The 21,051-nt window shown below is 35.5% G+C and overlaps 1 protein-coding gene across 3 annotated transcripts in view; it reads right to left on the bottom strand.

Moving 5' to 3' along the window:
* Positions 1 to 2,255: 2,255 nt before the first annotated feature.
* Positions 2,256 to 21,051, bottom strand: part of CA1 (carbonic anhydrase 1) — a 47,843-nt gene continuing 29,047 nt past the window's right edge. For 2 of the 3 annotated variants that reach the window (XM_024731399.1, XM_024731404.1), the window contains 7 exons: positions 11,893 to 11,953; positions 11,200 to 11,397; positions 9,742 to 9,860; positions 7,175 to 7,270; positions 6,378 to 6,440; positions 3,659 to 3,814; positions 2,256 to 2,711 (listed from right to left, as the gene is read on the bottom strand). In XM_024731399.1, the coding sequence (XP_024587167.1) occupies positions 2,595 to 2,711; positions 3,659 to 3,814; positions 6,378 to 6,440; positions 7,175 to 7,270; positions 9,742 to 9,860; positions 11,200 to 11,397; positions 11,893 to 11,929 (786 nt within the window). In that variant the 5' untranslated portion in view covers positions 11,930 to 11,953 and the 3' untranslated portion in view covers positions 2,256 to 2,594. Of the gene's footprint in view, positions 2,712 to 3,658; positions 3,815 to 6,377; positions 6,441 to 7,174; positions 7,271 to 9,741; positions 9,861 to 11,199; positions 11,398 to 11,892; positions 11,954 to 18,556; positions 18,640 to 21,051 lie in introns of those variants that run through there. The other variant, XM_024731409.1, reaches the window with a different exon arrangement.

The following is a 21,051-nucleotide window of genomic DNA, read 5'->3' as shown; positions in this document are numbered from 1 at the left end:
AGCTTTGGATTTGGCCCCACATCTGTGTGTAGGTCGCCTGAGGGCGTCTGTTCTTTGCTCAGACAGGATGGGGTTAATGGAGCAGATGATTAGGGGGCTGTGGCTCACTCAGGCCTGGGGGAAGGAGGGGTACAGAACGCGGGGAGATCCTGCAGTGGCAGAGGCCAGCGTGAGTTGCACCAGCCTGCTGTGCACTGTGTGTTCTCCCGGGGAAGTTTTCCTGGATCACGGGACCCTGGCAGTGGCAGGCTGCGCAGGGTCCCGGGAGGGGAGGCATGGATAGTGTCCTGTGCTTGCACACAGGCTTCTTGGTGGCTGCAGCAGCAGCCTTAGCGTTTCATGCCCATCTATGCTGTCCGCGCTGATAGCTGCGGATTGCGCCCGTCTCTGGAGCTCGTTTAGGTGGTGCTCTGAATCCCCTCTCCTCACGCACCCCGAAACAATGGTCTCCACCTCTTAGGCAGGTTCAGACATTTTCCCAGTCTCTCTCCTGGTTACCTGTGGTACACTAGTCCCCTTCAGGCTGTGTTCATGTAGCCAACCCCAGTCTTCTCCCTGGGATCCGACCTCCGAAGCCCGAGCCTCAGCTCCCAGCCCCCACCCGCCCGTGTGTGTGAGCAGACAAGCCCCTCGGGCTGGTGAGTGCCAGTCGGCACCGACCCTCTGTGCAGGAATCTCTCCCCTTTGCCCTCTGCACCCCTATTGCTGTGCTCTCCTCCGCGGCTCTGAAGCTTTCCCCCTCCGCCACCCACAGTCTCCGCCCGCGAAGGGGCTTCCTAGTGTGTGGAAACCTTTCCTCCTTCACAGCTCCCTCCCACTGGTGCAGGCCACGTCCGTATCCTTTTGTCTCTGTTTTTTCTGTTTTTCTTTTGCCCTACCCAGGTACGTGGGGAGTTTCTTGCCTTTTAGTAGGTCTGAGGTCTTCTGCCAGCGTTCAGTAGGTGTTCTTTAGGAGTTGTTCCTCACGTAGATGTATTTCTGATGTACTTGTCGGGAGGAAGGTGATCTCCATGTCTTACTCTTCCGCCATCTTGAAGGTCCCCCTGCAGTGATCACACTCCAGCTACAGAAGCCATATTCCTGTGTGTTCCACTCAATTTCTTTTCAGAAAACACTTGCAAACATTGTAGGTCAAGAGCATCTTTTGCAAATATATTTCTTAAATTAAACTCATACTCCTCTTTTGGCCTTCATGATGACCACTGATAAATTTAGATTAAAATCCTTTCAAGGTAACTTAAGTGAAATAAGATGGTCATAGGACAGGTGTAACCGTTTCATGCTTTCTCAATATCTGGTAAATATATATTAATATACACAGTCAAATTACTTTTGCAAAGAAAGTATTTTATTTTTATAGACAGATTATGGGGGTTGAGCTAAATGAAGTGTTACTTGGGTCCATTACATTTTTATTAAAGAAGATTCACTTAAATTTTGGGCTCCAAATAAAAATATCAAAAGATGTCTCCTAGGATTTTTAGGTACAAAATAAACACAGCCTTTACACAAAAGCTACCTCAGAGCTATGAAGAATCTGCTTTGTCTACCTTTCTATGTACGATTACAGTCATTGAGAGGTTTTGACTGATTCTCTGACATTAGACAAGACTAGAACATTGGAATGGATGTGCTCTTTCATCTCTAATATGATTTCTCAGAGAAGAGAAAATAAGTAAATCACAAGACTAAACAATGGACACAAGATTTGCAGAATTCTGAATATAGATATGGCTTCAGAAAGAATGGCTTCAGGTTAAGTACACATCTGACTAAAAGCATATGTGATATTCCTATATGATTCTAAGCCAAATGATTCCTTTACCATTTTTATAAATAATTCACTGGTAACTTTTCTTCCAAATTTGAAGTACAGATTCTCCATGCTAGCTAACTAGTTATAATAATGGGAAAAAAAAACCCAACAAAAACAATGAACTTGCTAATGTTGGGGGGTGGGGAGTGGAAGCAATAACCAGAAGCATCATTTCCTATATGAAATATATCATTTTTATCACAGAGTATACAAATGGTAGCAACATGGGCCCAGCATAATAATATTAAATCCATTGTCATCCTAGCTGTCTTTGTCTTCAAGAGTAAGCAAATGAATTCTCAACATTTCATCTCAAGCTACTCTTAGGTTATTACATTTGAGGCAAAATAATGTTGCAAATAAAGCATTTAAAATTCTTAAATGTAAATGAGGTAGAAACCTAATGCCTTTTAAAAATAGAGTACATAATAGACAAGAAGACAAGGATACAATTATTTTATTAGTTCAATTAAAATGAATAAAATGGAAAGAGATACAAATAACTAAGAAATTAAGTACAAATCACTAAGAAATTAATTGTGTTATAAAGAATTCAACAAAATAGACTTGAATTTAAGCACAAGTTTTGTAAACTTACAGATTACTATTTGAGTTAAGCATTAAGAATAAAAATTAAAGCTTTTTAGTTCTGCAGATTAAATTTGAAAGTAGGCTGCCTTACTAGTATTAAAATAAACTTGTTAAAACTTGCTTTATTGGATTACATCAGAAGCAGAGCCTCCCTCCTTGAGGGAGGATAAATTTCTTCTTGTGCCCATCAGAATGAAGCTTTCACTGTTCTGCCCTTCAGAGGCTGGGGTGGTCGGTTGTTGTGCTTAATGGGGACTTCTTTATCACCTTTGACATTTGATAGAAGACTGCGGAACTGTGCCAGCTTGGAGGGAGGATAAAATATTTAAATAGTCAAAAGCTATTAAATTTACACAGAACACTTTGCTTCTAGTATAATTGATGCACTGATATTTAGAAAATCAGGTTGAAGACTGCAGTGGTTCACAGATACGAAGGGAGGAAGCCAAAAATTCCTTCACATTTCTTTGCACTAGGCATTTGGCTTAAATTATCGATGATTGACTGGATTAGAATACCAGCTTTCTCACTCTTGGGTAAGAGACTTACCTGCTTGGTGCCTCAGTTTCCATATAGTACTATTTCATTGCATTGTTGTGAAGACTAAATGGGTCAATACATGTAAAGTTCTTAGAATGGTGTTTGGCATATGGCATATGCTCAAGAAGTGTTAGTTACCAATAGGTCACACCACCTGCCCTAAAGGCTTGTTATGAGAATTGACTGACAAAACGTACATAAGGAACCTAATAAAAGTAGTTGCTCAATCATTGGTAGTTACTATTTTCATAATTATAAACAATAATTAATGAGATATTTTGTTGAATATTTACGAGCTTAAGTTTCAAAAAAGAACAAAAACCCATGTCAGCTATCAAAATATGCCACTTGAGAGTCACAATTCCCCAAAGTCTTAATAGTACTTCTAGTGCCAGTTTTTTCTTGTTTTTGAAACTCTTAGGAAGATATTTAACAAAGTTGGATTTTTCCTTATTAAGGCAAAAAGAATAGCAAGAGTTCTGAATCTCATATAATTTTTCTACATAAAGTAAAAAAAGTGTTTATAAATACACTTTTATTTTTGATTATTCAATAGACCTTATGTCACAAATAAATCTTTTTCAGTTGGAAGGGAAAATGAACTCTTCAAAATCTAATTGAAATAATAATTTCCCCCAATAATACTATGAATTGAAATGGTATTCCTGCTTTGCACTTCTAATGCTCACTCATTCACCTTTGATACTCTACCTGTTCTGAGCTAATACTGATGTTTCCCTTAAAGATGATCCAGATTATACTCTCATAAAGAGGAGGATGAGTCAGAGAGCCATGGTAGGTCCAGTAATCCCGGGATGAAGGAAGGAGAACAGAAGGGTCAAAATTTGTGAATGGGGCTTTTTTGCCCTGAAAGGAAAAGAAAAGTAATATATTATTATATCATGATATAAACTATTTGCATCATTACATATATGACATATATGTTATATTATTTGGTAGATAGATCTTAGCTAAAATTTTAATCAATTTTTCTACTATATAGTATTTCATGACTGGTGTGTTTGTGGATATAAACAATAAAAGTAATAGAAGATTGAAAATATGCTACACTGGAATTTTGACTGAGCAATCGGCCTCCTTCTTCATTTGGTTGAAGATAAGCAAAGATTCAAAAAGTTTTTATTATCTGTATTCTTTAAAAAAATAGTTAATTTCCAGTATAAAACATTTATTGCTTCTCTAGGAATGATACCAGATACTGTTCCAGTGGTAAAGATATTTATTGACATGTATATTGGTATGTTTTATCTTCATTCTATTTATTCGTATTTTCTTTTCTGATTGGTTATATTGGTGTATAGAAAATGAATTGATATTTGTAATAATATTTTATGTAGTCAACTTTATTAAACTTGTGTATTAATTCTGTTTTTTACCTGTTTGATTTGTATTTTCAAGGTCGATGTCAATGATCATACCCTCTGCACTTGAGGATAGACTTGTCTTTGTTTCCCTAATATTTATCCAAAAATGTACTCTTATTTATTTCCTTTCTTTATTACATTGATTAGGACATTTATTGTAATGGTCAGTTGTGGTGATCACAGTTGACACCCTGGTCTTGTTCTTGATTGAAATTGAAAGGCTTCAAATATTTCACTACTAAGTTTGATGTTTGATCCAAGTTGGTATGTGATATTCTTTCTTAAGCTCAATAAGTTTTCAGAGACTTCTTTCTTTTTTTTTATCTTCAGGAATTGGCATTGAATTTTTATCAAATGCTTTTCAAGCATCTAACAAGTTTGTAATATGGTTTTTCATCTTTAATTTGTTACTGTAATGACTTATATTGGAAGATAGTCTAATATCAAACTATCCTTGCATCCTGGGAATAAAGTCTACTAGTTTGGAAACATTGCTCTTTTAATATACTGTTGAATATGATTTGCTGTAACTGATTTTAATATTTATTTTAGCTATATTCCTAAGAAAGATTAGCCTATGATTTCCTTTTTGTGGTGTTCTTACCCAGTTTGGGTATTAGGTTTCATTTAATTAAATCAAAATAAAGTTTTCTGTCCCCTCATCTGAGCAGTTTAGTTAACAGTGGCATGATTGTTTCTTAAAAGTTGTGTAACACTTCCCCATAAAGTGGTCTGGGCCTAGAGTTTTCTTTCACTAGATACGATTTTTTCAATTTCTTTTTAGATTCTTGATCTGTTTAGGCTTTCAACACATTTTGAGTCAGTTTCTCTGCATTTTCCTAGAAATTCATCCTTTTAATCTAAATTTTCAAATTTACTGGTATAGTATTATACAGCTGACCCTTAAACAATGTGGGGGTTAGGAGTGCTGAACCAGGAGTGCTGAACCCCTGCACAGTCAAAAATCCACGTATAACTTTATGGTCATCCCTCAGAACCACAGTTGTGCATCAGCAGATTCAATTAAGTGCCAATTTTGTAGTGCTATAGCATGTATTTATCAAAAAAACATCCATGAATAAGTGGACCTGTGCAGTTCAAACCCATGTTGTTCAAGGGTCAAGTGTACAAATTTTTCTCTTTTAAAACTTTTTACCACATCTTTAATTATGACCCAATTCCTTAATTCTAATAAATTTTTTGTATGTGTACCTTTTTTTCCATCATCAAACTTGCCAAAAGTGTGTTTTTTGGTTGTTTTTATCCAAAGAATCAACTTTTCATTTTAGTAATAAAATTTTACCTTGTATATATTCATTTTCTTTCTTATTTTATTAATGTTTTGCTTCATCTTCATTAATTATTTCCTTCTATTTTCTTTTCATATATTATTTTTTATATTCCTGAGTTGAGTGCTTATTTATCTTCAGACTTTCCACTTTATAATATATCCATTTGAAGATTAATTTTTTTAGACTCAACATGAACTAGATTTATTTTATATAAAAATACAATGAAAGAAAATGACATATCTCTGACATATGATTTAACTATTTACTATTAAAACAGTAAAGCTAAGGTTAAATATATCATAAAATCCATATATATATTTTTTTAAGCTGACAGGGGGAATCATGGTTATCAGACACTGCATATTAAAGGGATTTTAAAACAATACCCTTAACTTCTGTATTTTTGTATTGATAAAAAATAAAGATGTCTTTCCCCATGATGTAAAAAGTTCACATTTTAGTTGGTTATAGTTTTTAAACAAATTTGAACAGCTATGAAACCCATTCTTCTACAGGCTTCATCCTGCCAAAATAGATGCCCAATAACTATGAAAAACAAAACTAAAATAAAACAAATATCTGAGTCAGAGACCTTTTCAGAAGCAAGGAACATCTAAGTAGTACCTTGATTTTCAGATTGGTAGTTTGTGCTTCGGCCTTCCTACTCCTAACATCAAATATGCAATTAAATGACTTCTGTAGTTCTGCGGATTCTTGTTCTCTGATTTAAACTAACTTAATTAGTCTATTTACCTTAGTTTTAACTGCTTTTAGGGCATCAAGTACTTTCTGCAGGTTTGGGTTGGCCTGACCCACCTGGAGATTAAAAAAAATAAAGTGTGAGATAAAAATTGTTATCAAGTCAAATCCTATTTAGTTAATTTTTTTCAATTAAAAACAGTAACTGAAGAAAAAATATGCAAGTCAAAATACAGGAATTTAACAAAACTGTAATACAAAAACAAACCTACTTTTTGTTCTATTAATTATAATTAGTACAATGAATGTCATGTTGTTAGTGTTCAATAAAGGTTAACTAGAATCACTATAATTCCAAAAGTTAGTCACCCAAATATACCCACTTTAATAATAACTTCCCTATAGAACTTTTCAGGGACTCTCCTACAGAGGACGTGAACAAATCTTCCATTTTAAATATCAATTGAAATTTCTTTATGGGACAAAAATCCTCTTAATATATTTTTCTTATGAAACATTAAACTGATAAACTCCTGACTCTATGAGGTAGGAAGTTTAGAAGAAAGGGACTTTGGAAGAGCTGAAAAAAAAAAAATTAGCTTCACCTTCAACACCTTCTCATTTCATCTCTACCTGAAATTTATTTCTCTCTTCAAGTGGGAAAAGTCAAGAGAAAACAAACTAAAATACACTAGGGAACTGTTTGTTCACCTGTGGTCAGCCATTAGTAGAAGGGGAACTTTCCAAAAAGAAAAAGGGCTCAAATATTCTTTTGCCTTATTTCATCCTATTTTGAGGTCTGATTGGTAAGAAATAGTTTTAGCAGAGCTCTGTAACTCTCTATAACTCACCTTCATCAAAACACCAATAAGTGCCAAACCATCAGCCTGTGAGGCAGCTTCAGCAAAGCTGGAGTACTTCGCAGAATTCCAGTGAACTATATGAAGCTAAAAATGACAATGTGGTTGAGTAGTTATTTATACCATTGTGAAAGTAAAAAGTAAGTTAGACATTAACTTGTTAATATATAAAGATATATCTTGGCTTTGATAGATAAAACTTATGTGACCCTTCATCCAGGGCATGGAAAGGGCTATGTCCTCACTCTTAAGAAGAGTTATCTGTGTGCTGAACAGAGTGGGCAAGTGCACATACTGGAACCAGTAAGTAAAATGTCTTTTCTCACAATATCATAACTATTCAATATTACTCCTTTTTTCAAAAAAACTTTGATATAAGAAGATCAGGAATTCTGGCTAACTAGTTTGGGGACAAAAACTTAATTTTCTCTCACTTGAGGTACTTAGTAACTTTATGAGAAGGGATTCCTGAAGTATCTGGAGTCTTGGCCAAGGACAGATTCTCTTGGGCATATCCAGACACATCTCAAGCCAACACCTCCAGCCTAACCTCTCTGTGGAACTCTAGACTTGTATACCCAAGTATGTGTGTATGTCTTCTTGATACTTTCTTGATATCTCCAGATGGATGTTTAATATGAGTCTCAAACTTAATATGGCCAAACTAGAACTCTTGACTTCCTCCTTGCCAGGCCTGTTTCATTTTCCCTTCTTAGGAAAAGGCACCACCATCTAATTGCTCAACCAAAAAATACAACAGTTGTCATTAATTTCATACTTTTCTCCATTTATCAACATCCATCTTTCAGCACATCTCATAGATTATACCCCTTCACTTGGTTCACAACTTTGAGTCTTTGCATTAGCTGCTGATTTTCTCTGGGGTGTCCTTCCCCATAATCTTTCAACAGCAGTATTTTGACTTGAATTAAGGCTGAACTCAAATACCAGTTCTGAAAAAATCTTTTCCTGACCTTCCCTTCCCTTCCTTTCCCTTCCCTTCCCTTCTCCTCCCTTCCCTTCCCTTTCCTTCTCTTGCCTCCCCTCCCTTGCCCTCTCTTCCCCTGCCCTCCCCGCCCCTCCCCTCTTCCCCTCTTCTTTGTCTCTTCTCTCTCTCTTTCTCCCCACGTCTCCCTCTCTCCTGCTCTCACTTCCATCCTCCATCCCACCACCTGTCATATGTTGAACTTTGTGGCTAAGTGCCTGTCGTCTCTACCCTGGATTAATTTTATTTTTCTCAAATTAAATGAGAGAATCACCAGTTTATATTTCTTAATTAAATACAACCAAATGTCCTCCCCCAAAGATGCTACTAATACTAATTTAGGCTTTCAGCCCATTTGATTTTAGTCCACCTTCAATTTTATGAAGGAGAAATAGGAAAAATACATTTAATGGATTTCTGCAACATTGAAAGTCATTAGCCTGGCTTTACAATGTAACATAAAGTAAGTTATATTTGTATACTATTCCCAAATCCTCTATTAAAATGAAAAATGCATAACCCTGTACCTAACAATCCCTCTTATGAAAATCTACCCTACATAATTGCTTTCACTAGGGTGTAAGATACATGTACAGATGTATTTATTGCAGCATTTTTTTTTTTTTTTGGTAAAAGCAAAAAGAACAGAACAAAAAGGAAAAGGCATTGTAATTGTCCATATGTAAGGCTCAGTTAATAAATTCTAACATATGCATACACTGAAATATTGTACAGACAGTAAAAGAAGAGGTGCAATTAAACCTACAGACTTGAAAAAATGATCATGATAAATTGGTAAGTGAAAAAAAAGCATGTTGGAAAACTATATGTATTACGAACTCATTTTATAAAAGTAAAATAAAAAAGCCAACCAGTCTATATTGGTACAAATGTATTGTATATTCATACATATGAAGAGCAAAAGTTCTTTGTTTTTAGTCTCCCATACCCTCTGTTGACAGTTTGATGCAAATGTTCTTTATTTTCCTATGTATATACAGACAGAATGTCTTGAATTGGATCACAAACTTCCATGTGGGGATGAATCAAGAGGCCAGAGGGTAGTGGCCTGAGCCAGGGAACCTCAAACCCTCATCTAGAGTATGCTACTCTGTGATGACTCCTGTGATTAAATTTGCACTCTTAGTAGAGTCTTACTGAAGTGTTCCAGCCTAGCTACACCTATGCTACTGGTGTGTCCAAACTTGAACATTTAAATAAGAACAGAATGATGGTGTGTTCCATTTGGAGGTCGGAGTTTTAAAAGGAGAGCAGCATTTCCCCTTGAGGCTAGCCTGACATCAAGATAACTTTTCAAGGCATTCTGAAATGAAAGAGTATTCTGGGGTTCATGAGTCTGACTCCAAGTTCACCTGCCTCTTTCACATGAAAATTTCCCTCTATTGCCAAACACAGTGTGTCTGTATTTTATTTTAATGGAGCCTGGGAGTGCTTTTCAGGGACCAGAATACTCATTCCTTTGGAGCCATTAGAATGGAGTCTCATGTTATAAGGGAGCTGCTTCTGGGAGGACTCTCAGTGTAGTTCTCGCTCACTCGTTAAGCTACCTTACCTCTGCAGAATATTTGACTCCATCCACCAAGTGCTCAGAACCATAGTCATCTTTGACACCCCAGTGAAAATGGAACTGATGGAGCCTATAGCTTTCAGAGAGAGGACCGCCTTTCAGCACTAGAAGAAAAAGGAAACTACTGTTAGTGTTACAATCATAAGCTCCAGCTTATCTTTGCATTTAATATAAACTAACATTAAATTGGATTGAGTAGAAATGAAAACAAACAGTAGCACCAAAGTTTCCATCTTGTTGGTTTTTTTCCCCACATCCACAATGATGGTCTTCATATGTATGGTGCACCCTACGATAGTGCATGAATTATATATAATTCTCAGCACATGAGCTGTAATTTTACCTTTTTCTGCCTTCAAGAAAGCATATTGGAAAATGAGTGAATTATATGATTACATGGCTTTCCTTGAATCTGCTTTAATTTGCAAGTTCATTCATTCATTCTTTTAACAAAGACAGTAGTGGGCAGTATGCATCAAAATCTTTAGTAATTTATTTTTAGTAACAAATTACTCAACACATACCTTGTAACTGATCAGGACACAAGAGGGTATCTTGACAGTTTTGTTGAGAATCCCTAGCCAGGGACCAAAAGAATATTCCAGCAGAACAGTAAGGTCACTTTTAAAATTCTAACATTGAATGACCATGTTTCTTTAGAGAGTCTATCCAATCATATGATTAATAAAACACACATAATACAAGACCTAATCCTAACAATGGACATAGCTGCAAGGTGTCTAAAATTTAGGCTCATAACCTTGTAGGAAAGTGCTAAAACAAATTTTGCCTTTTGTCAGTAGAGTTGTTTTATGGAATTGTCATTTAATAAATTATTCAGTAAACAGTTTTGAAAATTTTACTATGTGCTAGATTCTGGGATATGAAGATAATTCAGTCACTATGGCCTAGTAAGGAGAGGGGAATATAGACAAGTATACTTATGCACAGAATTGTTCCATGCAAGATGCACACAAGACCATTTTCTTACTGGCACTTCACAGTTACGGAGCCATTTTTCTGGTCACACAAATAAATATATTCTTCACCTCTGTTTTTCTTCCCTACTAGGCTCCTCCACCCTCATCTCGATTAGAAAATATTTACCTTTTCAGTTTTTATATTCATGATGGTCCATAGACCTTTTTGAAAAGCTACTGTTTATTCAGAGGGTGTGAAGTGAGCAAAAAGACAATGGAAACAAGAAGAAATGGAATAGTGTCCCTGAAAAGGAGAAGGACTGAAAAAAGACAGATCTGGGAGTCCCCAAAATCATCTTTACCACTTGTAAATTTTCTAGATATTCAAGATGCCTTACCAGATTCCAGCAACGTTACACATGAGCACAAAAGACTGCAGATGGTCGTTTGTGTTTCTTAAAGCCCTATTGTTTTAATTTCCCCAGTAAAGTCGAAGAAAAATTAGAAGGGTCTTTTGGCTCACCTGATCGATTATCATTGTCCTCAAAGTTTACATGGAAGGAATGTCCCACATTGATGATTTCTTTGGCTGTGTCTGGACTGTAGGAGACACTGATAGGTTTGAGAGAGGCATCATGTTTGGTTTCACTGGTTTTGATGTCGATGGGAGATTGGTTATTTCCATTTGCGATGGGGTACAGCTTGCCCCACTGTTCAGGACCTACCAGGACAAACATACACTTACAATCAAAACTTGATCAAATCCAATGTTTTAGGAATATAACTTTGTTTATTAGATTAGGATTTACTGAGGATCTTAAATGATATTCTGTTTAACTTAATGGAACTTCAGTGTTTGAGAATGCCCCTTTTCTATGCTATACTATAAAATGGTGTATTTGTCAATACAAATAATATGCTCATAGTCTGTGGGATCAGACTATACATATTTTACCGTTATAGCAATAGATTTTTCATATACACATATGGAGAGAGAGACAGAGGGAGAGAGAGGAAGAGAGACAGAATGCATTTTGTAGACAACAATGACCCAAAGGACAACTGCTAAAAATACATGCAGAGCTATTATAATTCAAAGTCAGGCAAACCAAACCATTAATCTATGACTACATAGGTACTTTAAGTGTTCAAAATCTCTTTTATTGGAAAAGGGAAGAGGCTGTTATTTGATCTACATGAACAGAAGAATGTTTACCATTTTCACCATCATATCCCCAGTCAGGACTTGCCATTATCTTCTACTTAGTTTTCTTTTTCTGAAAACAAAGATAATACCAGAAATAACTAACTGCAACTGAATGTGCAGTAGACAACTGAAACCACAACTTGTGGGTTTTTATAGAACCGTCTCTGTCCTTAATAGGTTACTATTTCATCATCTCTACCTATCAGGAAGTATATGCATGTAAAAAAAAATATATATTGTAAAAGAAGCCCACAAGGGCAAGGTCAGTTCCAATTGTTTTATTTTCTTATATTGTAAGAGAGAAATATGGAAATCTTAGCTTTTATAAAGCCAAGCACTGTTTCTCTCATGTTAGTAGAAGATATGGCTGACTATTATCATATATGATTCTTTGAATTTCTAACTGAAAATGACTGTGCACTTGAGATTTCTAATTTTTACCCTTGCTGGACACTTAAGCAATAATAGCAACAGTAATTTAGTAAGAAGAATAATTTGCGTGTTTACAGGCTGATCAGAACAAGTATCATGATGTTAATTTAAAATCAGGTAACAGAATCACTAATTATTTATAATATATATTATTCATAATGGTACATTTCAAAGACACATGGTGAGAATAAAGTCCATTTTTAAAGGAGTTGGGATTCATAAATGGAGAAGATTTTATTAATATTGAAATTAAATATGTTCCAATATTTATTTTACACATCAAATACAGGTCTACTGGAATAGAAGGCTTTCTTCTGTATAGTTCTATACAATTTATAGAGCACTTTCATATTATGTTATTTTACCATCACCACTACACTCATAAATCCTATACAGTGAGAATTATCATCTTGTGGCTGAGAGATGTTGAGGGTCTTCACCACAACTAGCAAGAAGCCAAGAAGCCAAGACTTGAGCCTCCAAGTCCAGTTGTTTTCTTTACTACACCTCTGCTGAATGCCACACTGGGTGAGCTATGAGGTGGATGATCCCTAATTCTCTTTCTATGCCCACAATTCTCTTAAGTCCAATTTAAGCTTGGACCAAGGTGAGACTTGCCACCTGTTGAGTGATGAGAAGATCTACAGGACTTTTCAAGGAGGCAAAGAAAACAAATTAGTATGTGTCAGACTGCCTAGGTCCATATTTCCAAGGCTCTTAATGTGCTCAGAGGAAACACAATCAGAAAATATAAGCTTCCATAGTAATGACTGATTTCCATGCCTTGGTAGTCATACTTCCTTTCACACTCTGGAATTTTCTGAGTTACCTAGGCTTTCTGAAATAAGTGAATCTGGCACAATTTTTAGCAAGGCTGACCAGAGGCACATTGTTTGTCCCTTTTGGCTAATGATAGCCAACTAGCTCAGATGCATATGGACTATGTATGGCTCTTGAACAAAGTTGGAAGAGGCCCAAGCTTCCATTCCACACTTTAGTAGGCAGAAGAAACTATTACTTAAAAGGGAACTTTTTTTAAAGGTACCATTTATTAAAGGTCCAGTATTACTCAAATGCTAGGCTAAACAGTTTATATGCAGTAATTCATTTAATTCTCACAATAACCAAATTAGGCATTAGAATGTGTATTCCACATAAGAGGAAATTGAAGGCAATTCCTCAGGGTTATGCAAAGCTTGTAAGTGGCTGCTTATATCTTACAAGCCTAGGGTTTAAACTTAGATCTGTCTAACTCCAAAGCTTGTACTCTTTCTTAACCTTCCACTATCAACAAATGCCCATTGACCTCAACTTGATTCTGTTTTCTGGAGGATTGGATTGGTTAATCTGGTCTGGTCTGGCTTAAGATGACCAGTAGTCAGACTTGACCCTTGGGCTACTTCATTCTAGACCCAGAGTCTCAGGTTGGCCAGAAGCTCATGGAGTGATAGAAACAGGCAACTCTTTGCCAGATGCCTCCTAATTGCTACTTTGTTAAAAGTAACTTTAAATCTAACTACTATATTAATCAACCTATTTGGAAAAAAGGACAACTTCCTTTTCATTACATGATTATGTGATAATTCATCACATGAATATTTTAACATACATATGGGATTGTATTTTATTTAAAGTTTTAGGTACTAAATTACCTTGAACCCTAACCATTATGACCCTTTATTCCATTATGTACCCAGGGTGTGTTTGTGTACATCTACAAGCAGAAAACTATATAGAGAAAGGATGTAAAATTTAATGAGCACCTATGGTTTAAGTCCTAACATAACACTCCTCCCATTTACTTTTATCCCTCTTTTTCTGCTTACAAACTTTGCCTCTTTCAGCTTAATATCTGTACTAAATCAAATATGTCTCACTTTGTGTTCTCTTTACTTTCACCTGTAGTCTCCTCACAGTATACTTTTTTAGGCCTGTGATCTTTGGACTGCTTTTGCATACCAAGGAGTTCAGTCTATACAGCCTCTGCTCTTCTAATCTAAACAGTTTATTCCCTAAAACCATCAAGTATATAAACACATATTGAAGAAGGTTTTTTTTTTCCCTGTTAGAATATTCCAAATAAATCCGTATGTACATGGAATTGAATCAGGAGCAAGTAGGCTGATGGAAAAACCTATAGTTTTTAAAAAAGTAATGTAAAACTACGTAAATAATTTTGATAGAGAATTGGCTAATTGGTAACTCTTAGAAGTATCAAGTTATATGCCAATTATATGTCAATAATATGGAGAAAACAATTGTAGTACTTTAAATAGAGATTTTTAAATGTTGAAAGAATGATGTGCAGAATGTTTAATTTTAATAATTACATTGGTTTAATTTGCAAATTTGATGAAAATGTATTAATGGGCTGAGGGTAGAAGGGAAAGAAAGATTTCTTCCTTTACCTTATGAAATGGAATTTTAAGAGGCCAAATATTTACTGAAAAAAATATTTAAAGATAAAATGTTAATATTAACTTTCCCTTTAACCATATGCCATAATTTTATCTCTTGACCTTCTTTCACAATACATAAAATTCTTGCAACAAACACACAAGCAAAAAGAATTATGAAAAGTGATAAAAGATTTACTATTATTATTAAGAAGAGCTATTTCACCGTGCACTCATCTAGGGGTACTGAAGAAGGCTAGAAAAGACTTTTGTTCATTGAATAATTACCATCTGTCAGATCCTTTAAAATAATAACTTAATTCAGTTCTCACAGTAGACCTAAGGGTTAGGTTAGTCTCACCCCACTTTTAAAGAGGAATAACTGAGGCTCAGAAAATTCAAGGAGAAGAGTCAGGATTTGAATCCATTTCTGGTTACCTCTAAAACCCATAAGTGCATCCTCTTCTCTATTTTATTACACCACCATTTTAACAGGCTGTCTATAAAACATTTGCTTTAAAGTTACTTAATAGGACTTCCCTGGCAGTCCAGTGGTTGGGACTTTGCTCTCCCAATGCAGGGGCTGAGGGTTCAATCCCTGGTTGGGGAACTAAGATCCCACATGGGCCTGTGGCCAATAAAATAAATAAATACATACATACATAAATACACAAATACATAAAGTTACTTAATAGCTTATTACATTTATTTATTGAGTAGCATCAACTAACTTTGTTGAAGATTTTTTAGGGCCCTGAAATGTTTTCAAAAAAGCAGAGACATTTTCTCAGTGTTTTACAAAATTTGAAAACCATGTTTAGCTAATTTTAAATTATATTAAGCATTTCTTATATGAAATTTTTTCCTCCTAATCTCTTAAATGAACATTTTCCTCTGATTCCTACTTCAGTCTTTTAAAACTGAAAGCATGAACTCTTATGCAGGCAAGTAAATTATGATGAGTTTCAAATTTAAATTTATAATTAAAAAATAATTCTTTGGTATGGAAGGAACTAGGAATGTGAAAGAGTGCTGTGTCTAACCACTGAAAAGAAATTCCAAAAGGCAATACATTTCTATAATCCTTAGCATTCCATAAGGATAGGTGGTTTCCCTGGGACCCATATTTGCCCTAAAATAAGGAAATATACATAGTGAAAATCAAGTGTCATGTTTATTAAATTTGGCATAACTCTCACTTTGCTCCCTAATTTCCCTGCTTCCCCAGAATTGATATTGTTTAGGGTGACAAGAGAAAGCTTATTTCTAGTGGAGAAGTGGGTCATGGAAAATGGTTATATTATCTTGTACATTTCTGCAGTAAGACAATTGGAAATTCTGCTGAATCAGTTTAAATGGCAGGATGGTTTATCAGGATTTCACAGTTATTATTTCTTCCAAACTGGTCTTTCTCTCCACTTGTAACAAGATGTCTTACCAACTTTATTCTTTCCAGTGGATGTCTTTGTTTCCATCCATACCAAGCTTGTTCCCATTTTAGGACTTTTGCACTTGCTGTCCCCTCTGTCTGGATGCCTCTGTATCCAGATCTTTACACAGGCTCACATTTCACCTCCTCAGAGACAAGTTTCCTGATGTCTAAATTTAATATACCCCTGCTTCTCAGTCACTCTATTAATTCAGTCTGTCTTCTTTCTTTCATAGCATTTGTTGCATCCTGAAATTATTAATATTTTTTGCATACTGAAATTCATTTATTTACTTGCTTAATATCTATAACCATCTCTATAATGACACCTGGATAATGATGGAGCATTTTATTTTTTTAAATCACTGCATGGAAAACAGTGGTGTTCAATAAATACTTTAGAGAGAACAATTAATTGGTCATTTTAAACTTCAATTATTGTATTTCTATAAAGACTTAGAAGAAAAAACACTCATCAGGGACTGCACCCACCCAAACGTACTGGTCTGAACTCAGGGGTGTGTGAATGAGTTTTGCTGGAGGTGAACTCATGTTCGTATTTGGAACTAAGGAAAAAGAGCCTTTCCTATCTCAGTTCTATTAATGGAGGAATGAAGAGACCCGTTTGTGTCTGTCAGTCATTGCTGGGAGAGTGAGAACGTTGGTCTTTATAAGTGTCAACTTTTTTGACACTTTGTAAGTATCAAAACTTAACTCTTGAAATGTGGTTTGAAATTTTGACATAGAAATTTCACAGATCCATAACTCATGGATTTTATTACTGTAATAAAAGAAAAACTTTCAACCTTATATTTCCTGCCTTGGAACATTTTATTTTTATTTTTGAAGGCAGTTCTAAAATTCACTAATGAATATTTTTTATTAACCTAGTCAACTCTACATAGGTAACTATTTTAATCCACAGCATAGAGGCATTCAATTTCTCACAATTTCTTGCTTTTGAAAACATTACATTTTAAATATACCTAGTTGATTGTCATACGTATTGAAATTACTGGTTGGAGTGATATATACTGAACACACTGAAAATATAGGCTGTGTACTTTAAAAAAATATATTTATTAAAAATTTTTTTTAATTTATTTTTTTTATACAGCAGGTTCTTATGGCTTGTGCACTTTTAAGCTAATTGTTAGGAGTCTCTTCTACTGGATGAATGGGTAACTTGTGCAGATTAATTGTACCATCTTTATATTTATTTTTAAAACAGACAAAATAATATTTGTCTTATCTCCTATAACTGTTCAGGGAATTGATGAGCTCCTCTATAACAGATGACATAATTAAGCAATATTTTTCATCTCAAAAGAAAATAACATGCATAATCCTTAATAAACCTTACAATACTACACAAATGTAAATGATTAACTTCAGCCTCAAAAAAAAGTTTGATTTTAACTCTCAGGTAAATACATAATATAAATACATGAAATAAAATAAAATAGTTCAAGTCATTGCATGTGGCCTGAAATTCAAACATTTGAGTAAAAGACATCTGCTTGCCACAGATTAAACTAAATCCCACATGTAAACATGAAAGGAGATAAATTCTCAAACGTAAATATTAAGGGAGGTGAAGGTCCGTCACATCAGTCACCTTATCTTAAGATGTTTCATGCAACCTTTGTTGGAGTCCATCTACCTAAAAGTTATCCGAAGATTTAAAAACATTTTCTGTTGACTCCCCCAAATAATTCTGTTAGCTCTCAAACCCTTTTGTCAAAGACTAGATTTCTAAAACACATTTGCAACTGAATATGTCCTCTCTTAATCCCGTGTTTCTTAATGTACAATCTGTAGATCACCTGCCTCAGATTCACATATATGTGAATTAAAATACACATGCATGTCTCATCCACTCCCTTACTTTTGTGAGATGACCTGGTGCAATTTAGATTGCTAACGTATATCAAGCTCTGCTGGTAGGTATTGGTAGCCTTTTCAGACGTATCTGGGGGCTATAGGAATCTGCCTTCACAATCTAATTACTAAAGATATGTTTCAATGAAAGCAAGTCTCTGATCAGACCCCCTCCATTGTACATTCATTAGTAGCAAATTGGCACAAAATAGTCATGTGACTTTCTGCAGTTTCAGGAGGGCTTGCTGCAAGTGAGGCTCACCACCCAGCACCTTGAATGAAGGACTCACTTCAAACACGCTTTGATGATATCAGGACTGGTGATCTTTGTTGTTGGTTCAGGCAGCTGGGTCCACTGAGACCCAATGGGGCCTAGACTTACATACTACATCAATGGCATTCAAGTGTTGTACTTGTCCACTCATATATCTTGTTCATGTTCTAGCAAATTTTCTCTAGTCACTTATTACTCTTGATACCATTAATTTCATGAGCACAAAATTATTTCTAACATCCTTTATAGTATATAACTAACCTTTCAGTGTTGCGTTAGCTGTAGATATGATAAGTAGTCATTCTGAAGATCCTAGGTCCTGATTAGGATGCTATTATGCATTCCTATTAAGCATTAGATTATATTAACATTAGCATTATATTATATTAACAAAGACATTATTAATACTGAAGTAACAACTACTGAATCAAAATCTCAGAGGCCTGAGAATCTGTTTTAACGAACATTCCAAGGTGACATTTTAAAACACATTTGGACAGTTTTACAAACACTCTTTTAAGTGGAATGTCATTTTCCTCACATGCCTTCCTCTTTTAGGAAGAATACCAAATATTAGCAGCCACTTGAAAAATTATTTACTGTTTTACTAGTTTTTATCCTCATAAGATTTTAAAAATCCTTTAATGCTTTTACTAGTACCTGACTCCAGAGGAGAAAATCTTTTTTTCATTCTTTTTTTTTTGATGCTTTTTTATCTGTTGGGTCAATGTGCTAACAACAGGGTGGTGACGTTCTCTGCAGGGGTTTTTGAATCAAATGCTCAAGTCGGATACATGGTTAAGTGAAGACAAGCATAATAACCAAATGCCTTTTAGTAGTGGAAATATCCATGCCTACATGCAAGAGGTTGCCATTTTAGTTCTCTCTTAACTGATTCCTGTCCTAGTAGGGCTACCAAAGAAAAGCGGCAAGACCAGTAATTGAAATACTGGTTTGCAAAATGACTCAGAGTGTACAGAAGAAGTACATTACAGTGAACCCCTTTACTGATCTTAAAAGAGTGATTCACTTTGTTATAAAGCAGAAACTAACACACCATTGTAAAGCAATTATACTCCAATAAAGATGTTAAAAACAAAAAAAAAGAGTGAATACAGACACCTATGTGGATGAAGCCATAGCTACAATGCTCCTTTGGTCTCTAAAGACTTTCTTTAGAGTCACAGCTATTTTCAGGTGTTAGCATTAACTAAAATTTGTCTGTCTAACCTAATTTCTCTGAGTCATTCTATTTCTTTATTGTGAAGCGGGTTAATGATTGTACTTACCTTGAAGGTTTTGCTTTTTTATGAGGATTAGAGATAAAGGCACATAGCAGATGCACAGTAAAACATAGCTATTATATTTTCACTGAGTGTACTACTAATAATAGAAAACTGTATGGGTTGTGGTTAAATTGGATGGGAGAGTTAAATGACCCTGAGAGTTGAGGACACAGGTCTGTGTCAGAACTTCCAGGACTTTGACTGATGAAGTATATTAGCTAATCAGCCTTAAAACCATGGGACATAATCCTCCCTAGGGTTTGTTTTTTTTCTCTAAGAAATGGGTAAGAAATAAATGAAATGATTATAGATGCTTTTCAAGAAAAAACCCTTTCTTCTAGAACAGGCCCATAGAAAGGGGTTTTTACTCACTGTAATTATACTCACATGATCTTACTTATAACTTTTAAGAAGATTGTGAGCTGAGTAGAACAAATGTTAGTATCCCTCTTTCAAAATGAAGAAAGAGGCTTTCACAGATGAGAAAGTTAAGGTACTTAACCAAAGTTAGATGTAAGTGTTAGAACAGTGTCTTCAAGCTCTGTATCAAGCATCCTTTCCAGTGACGAATTATAAAATCAAACTAAAAATAGTGTTTCATCACTTTGTACTTCATTATTAAAAAAGAGTTCAGTGATATGGTTAGTTATTACCTCCCAAACAGTCTTTGTATTTTCCTTAAAATAGGCTTCTTAATGTCAACACAGACAGGGCTTGGTTTTTTGTCCATGGAAGGGGTCAGGTGCTATATGGGCCATCATCTTTCCTGAATGATGGCTGCTGTGGGTTTTTGCATCTCCACAGCCAGGCTGTCCAGGCCCACAGAGCTATCACACATCCTTCTTGATGTTCTTTCGGTGTCTACCCTTCTAATATTTCTGTAGAGAAACCAAGCTACACATGATTTCAACTCCCTGGTTGCAGTGTAACTCATGAACATATATCTCCACATTTCCACAAAAATCTACTTTATTTCTTCTAGTCCTAGGGTGAAGGATCAGAGCACAGGATGGAACATAATAGATCCTCCTCCCTTATATTTCTAGGGCTGGAGGAAGAAAAAGTAAATTTATATTAAATTCTCCCTACAACAAGATTTCAAAAACAATCATTGCTTTTAGCTAAAGCCTAAATAGCAAGATTTTAATGAAAGTCCTTCCAGATCCTGTCTCCTGTAAAGAGATTACTTGTGTAATTTAGTTGCTAAAGGCCATATGTCTTATTCTGACTTTTCTCTGCTTTTCTTTAAATTTTTAAAAAAGTTGCTCTAGGGGGCATCCCTGGTGGCACAGTGGTTGAGAGTCCACCTGCTGATGCAGGGGACATGGGTTCGTGCCCCGGTCTGGGAGGATCCCACATGCCGCAGAGCGGCTGGGCCTGTGAGCCATGGCCACTGAGCCTGCGCGTCCGGAGTCTGTGCTCCGTAACGGGAGAGGCCACAACAGTGAGAGGCCCGTGTACTGCAAAAAA

The sequence above is a fragment of the Neophocaena asiaeorientalis genome, unplaced genomic scaffold (assembly GCF_003031525.2).
Source record: "Neophocaena asiaeorientalis asiaeorientalis breed wild unplaced genomic scaffold, Neophocaena_asiaeorientalis_V1.1 scaffold371, whole genome shotgun sequence".
NCBI lineage: Eukaryota > Metazoa > Chordata > Mammalia > Artiodactyla > Phocoenidae > Neophocaena > Neophocaena asiaeorientalis.
Note: the sequence above shows the minus strand (reverse complement) of the source record. Positions and strands in the feature narration are given on the sequence as shown.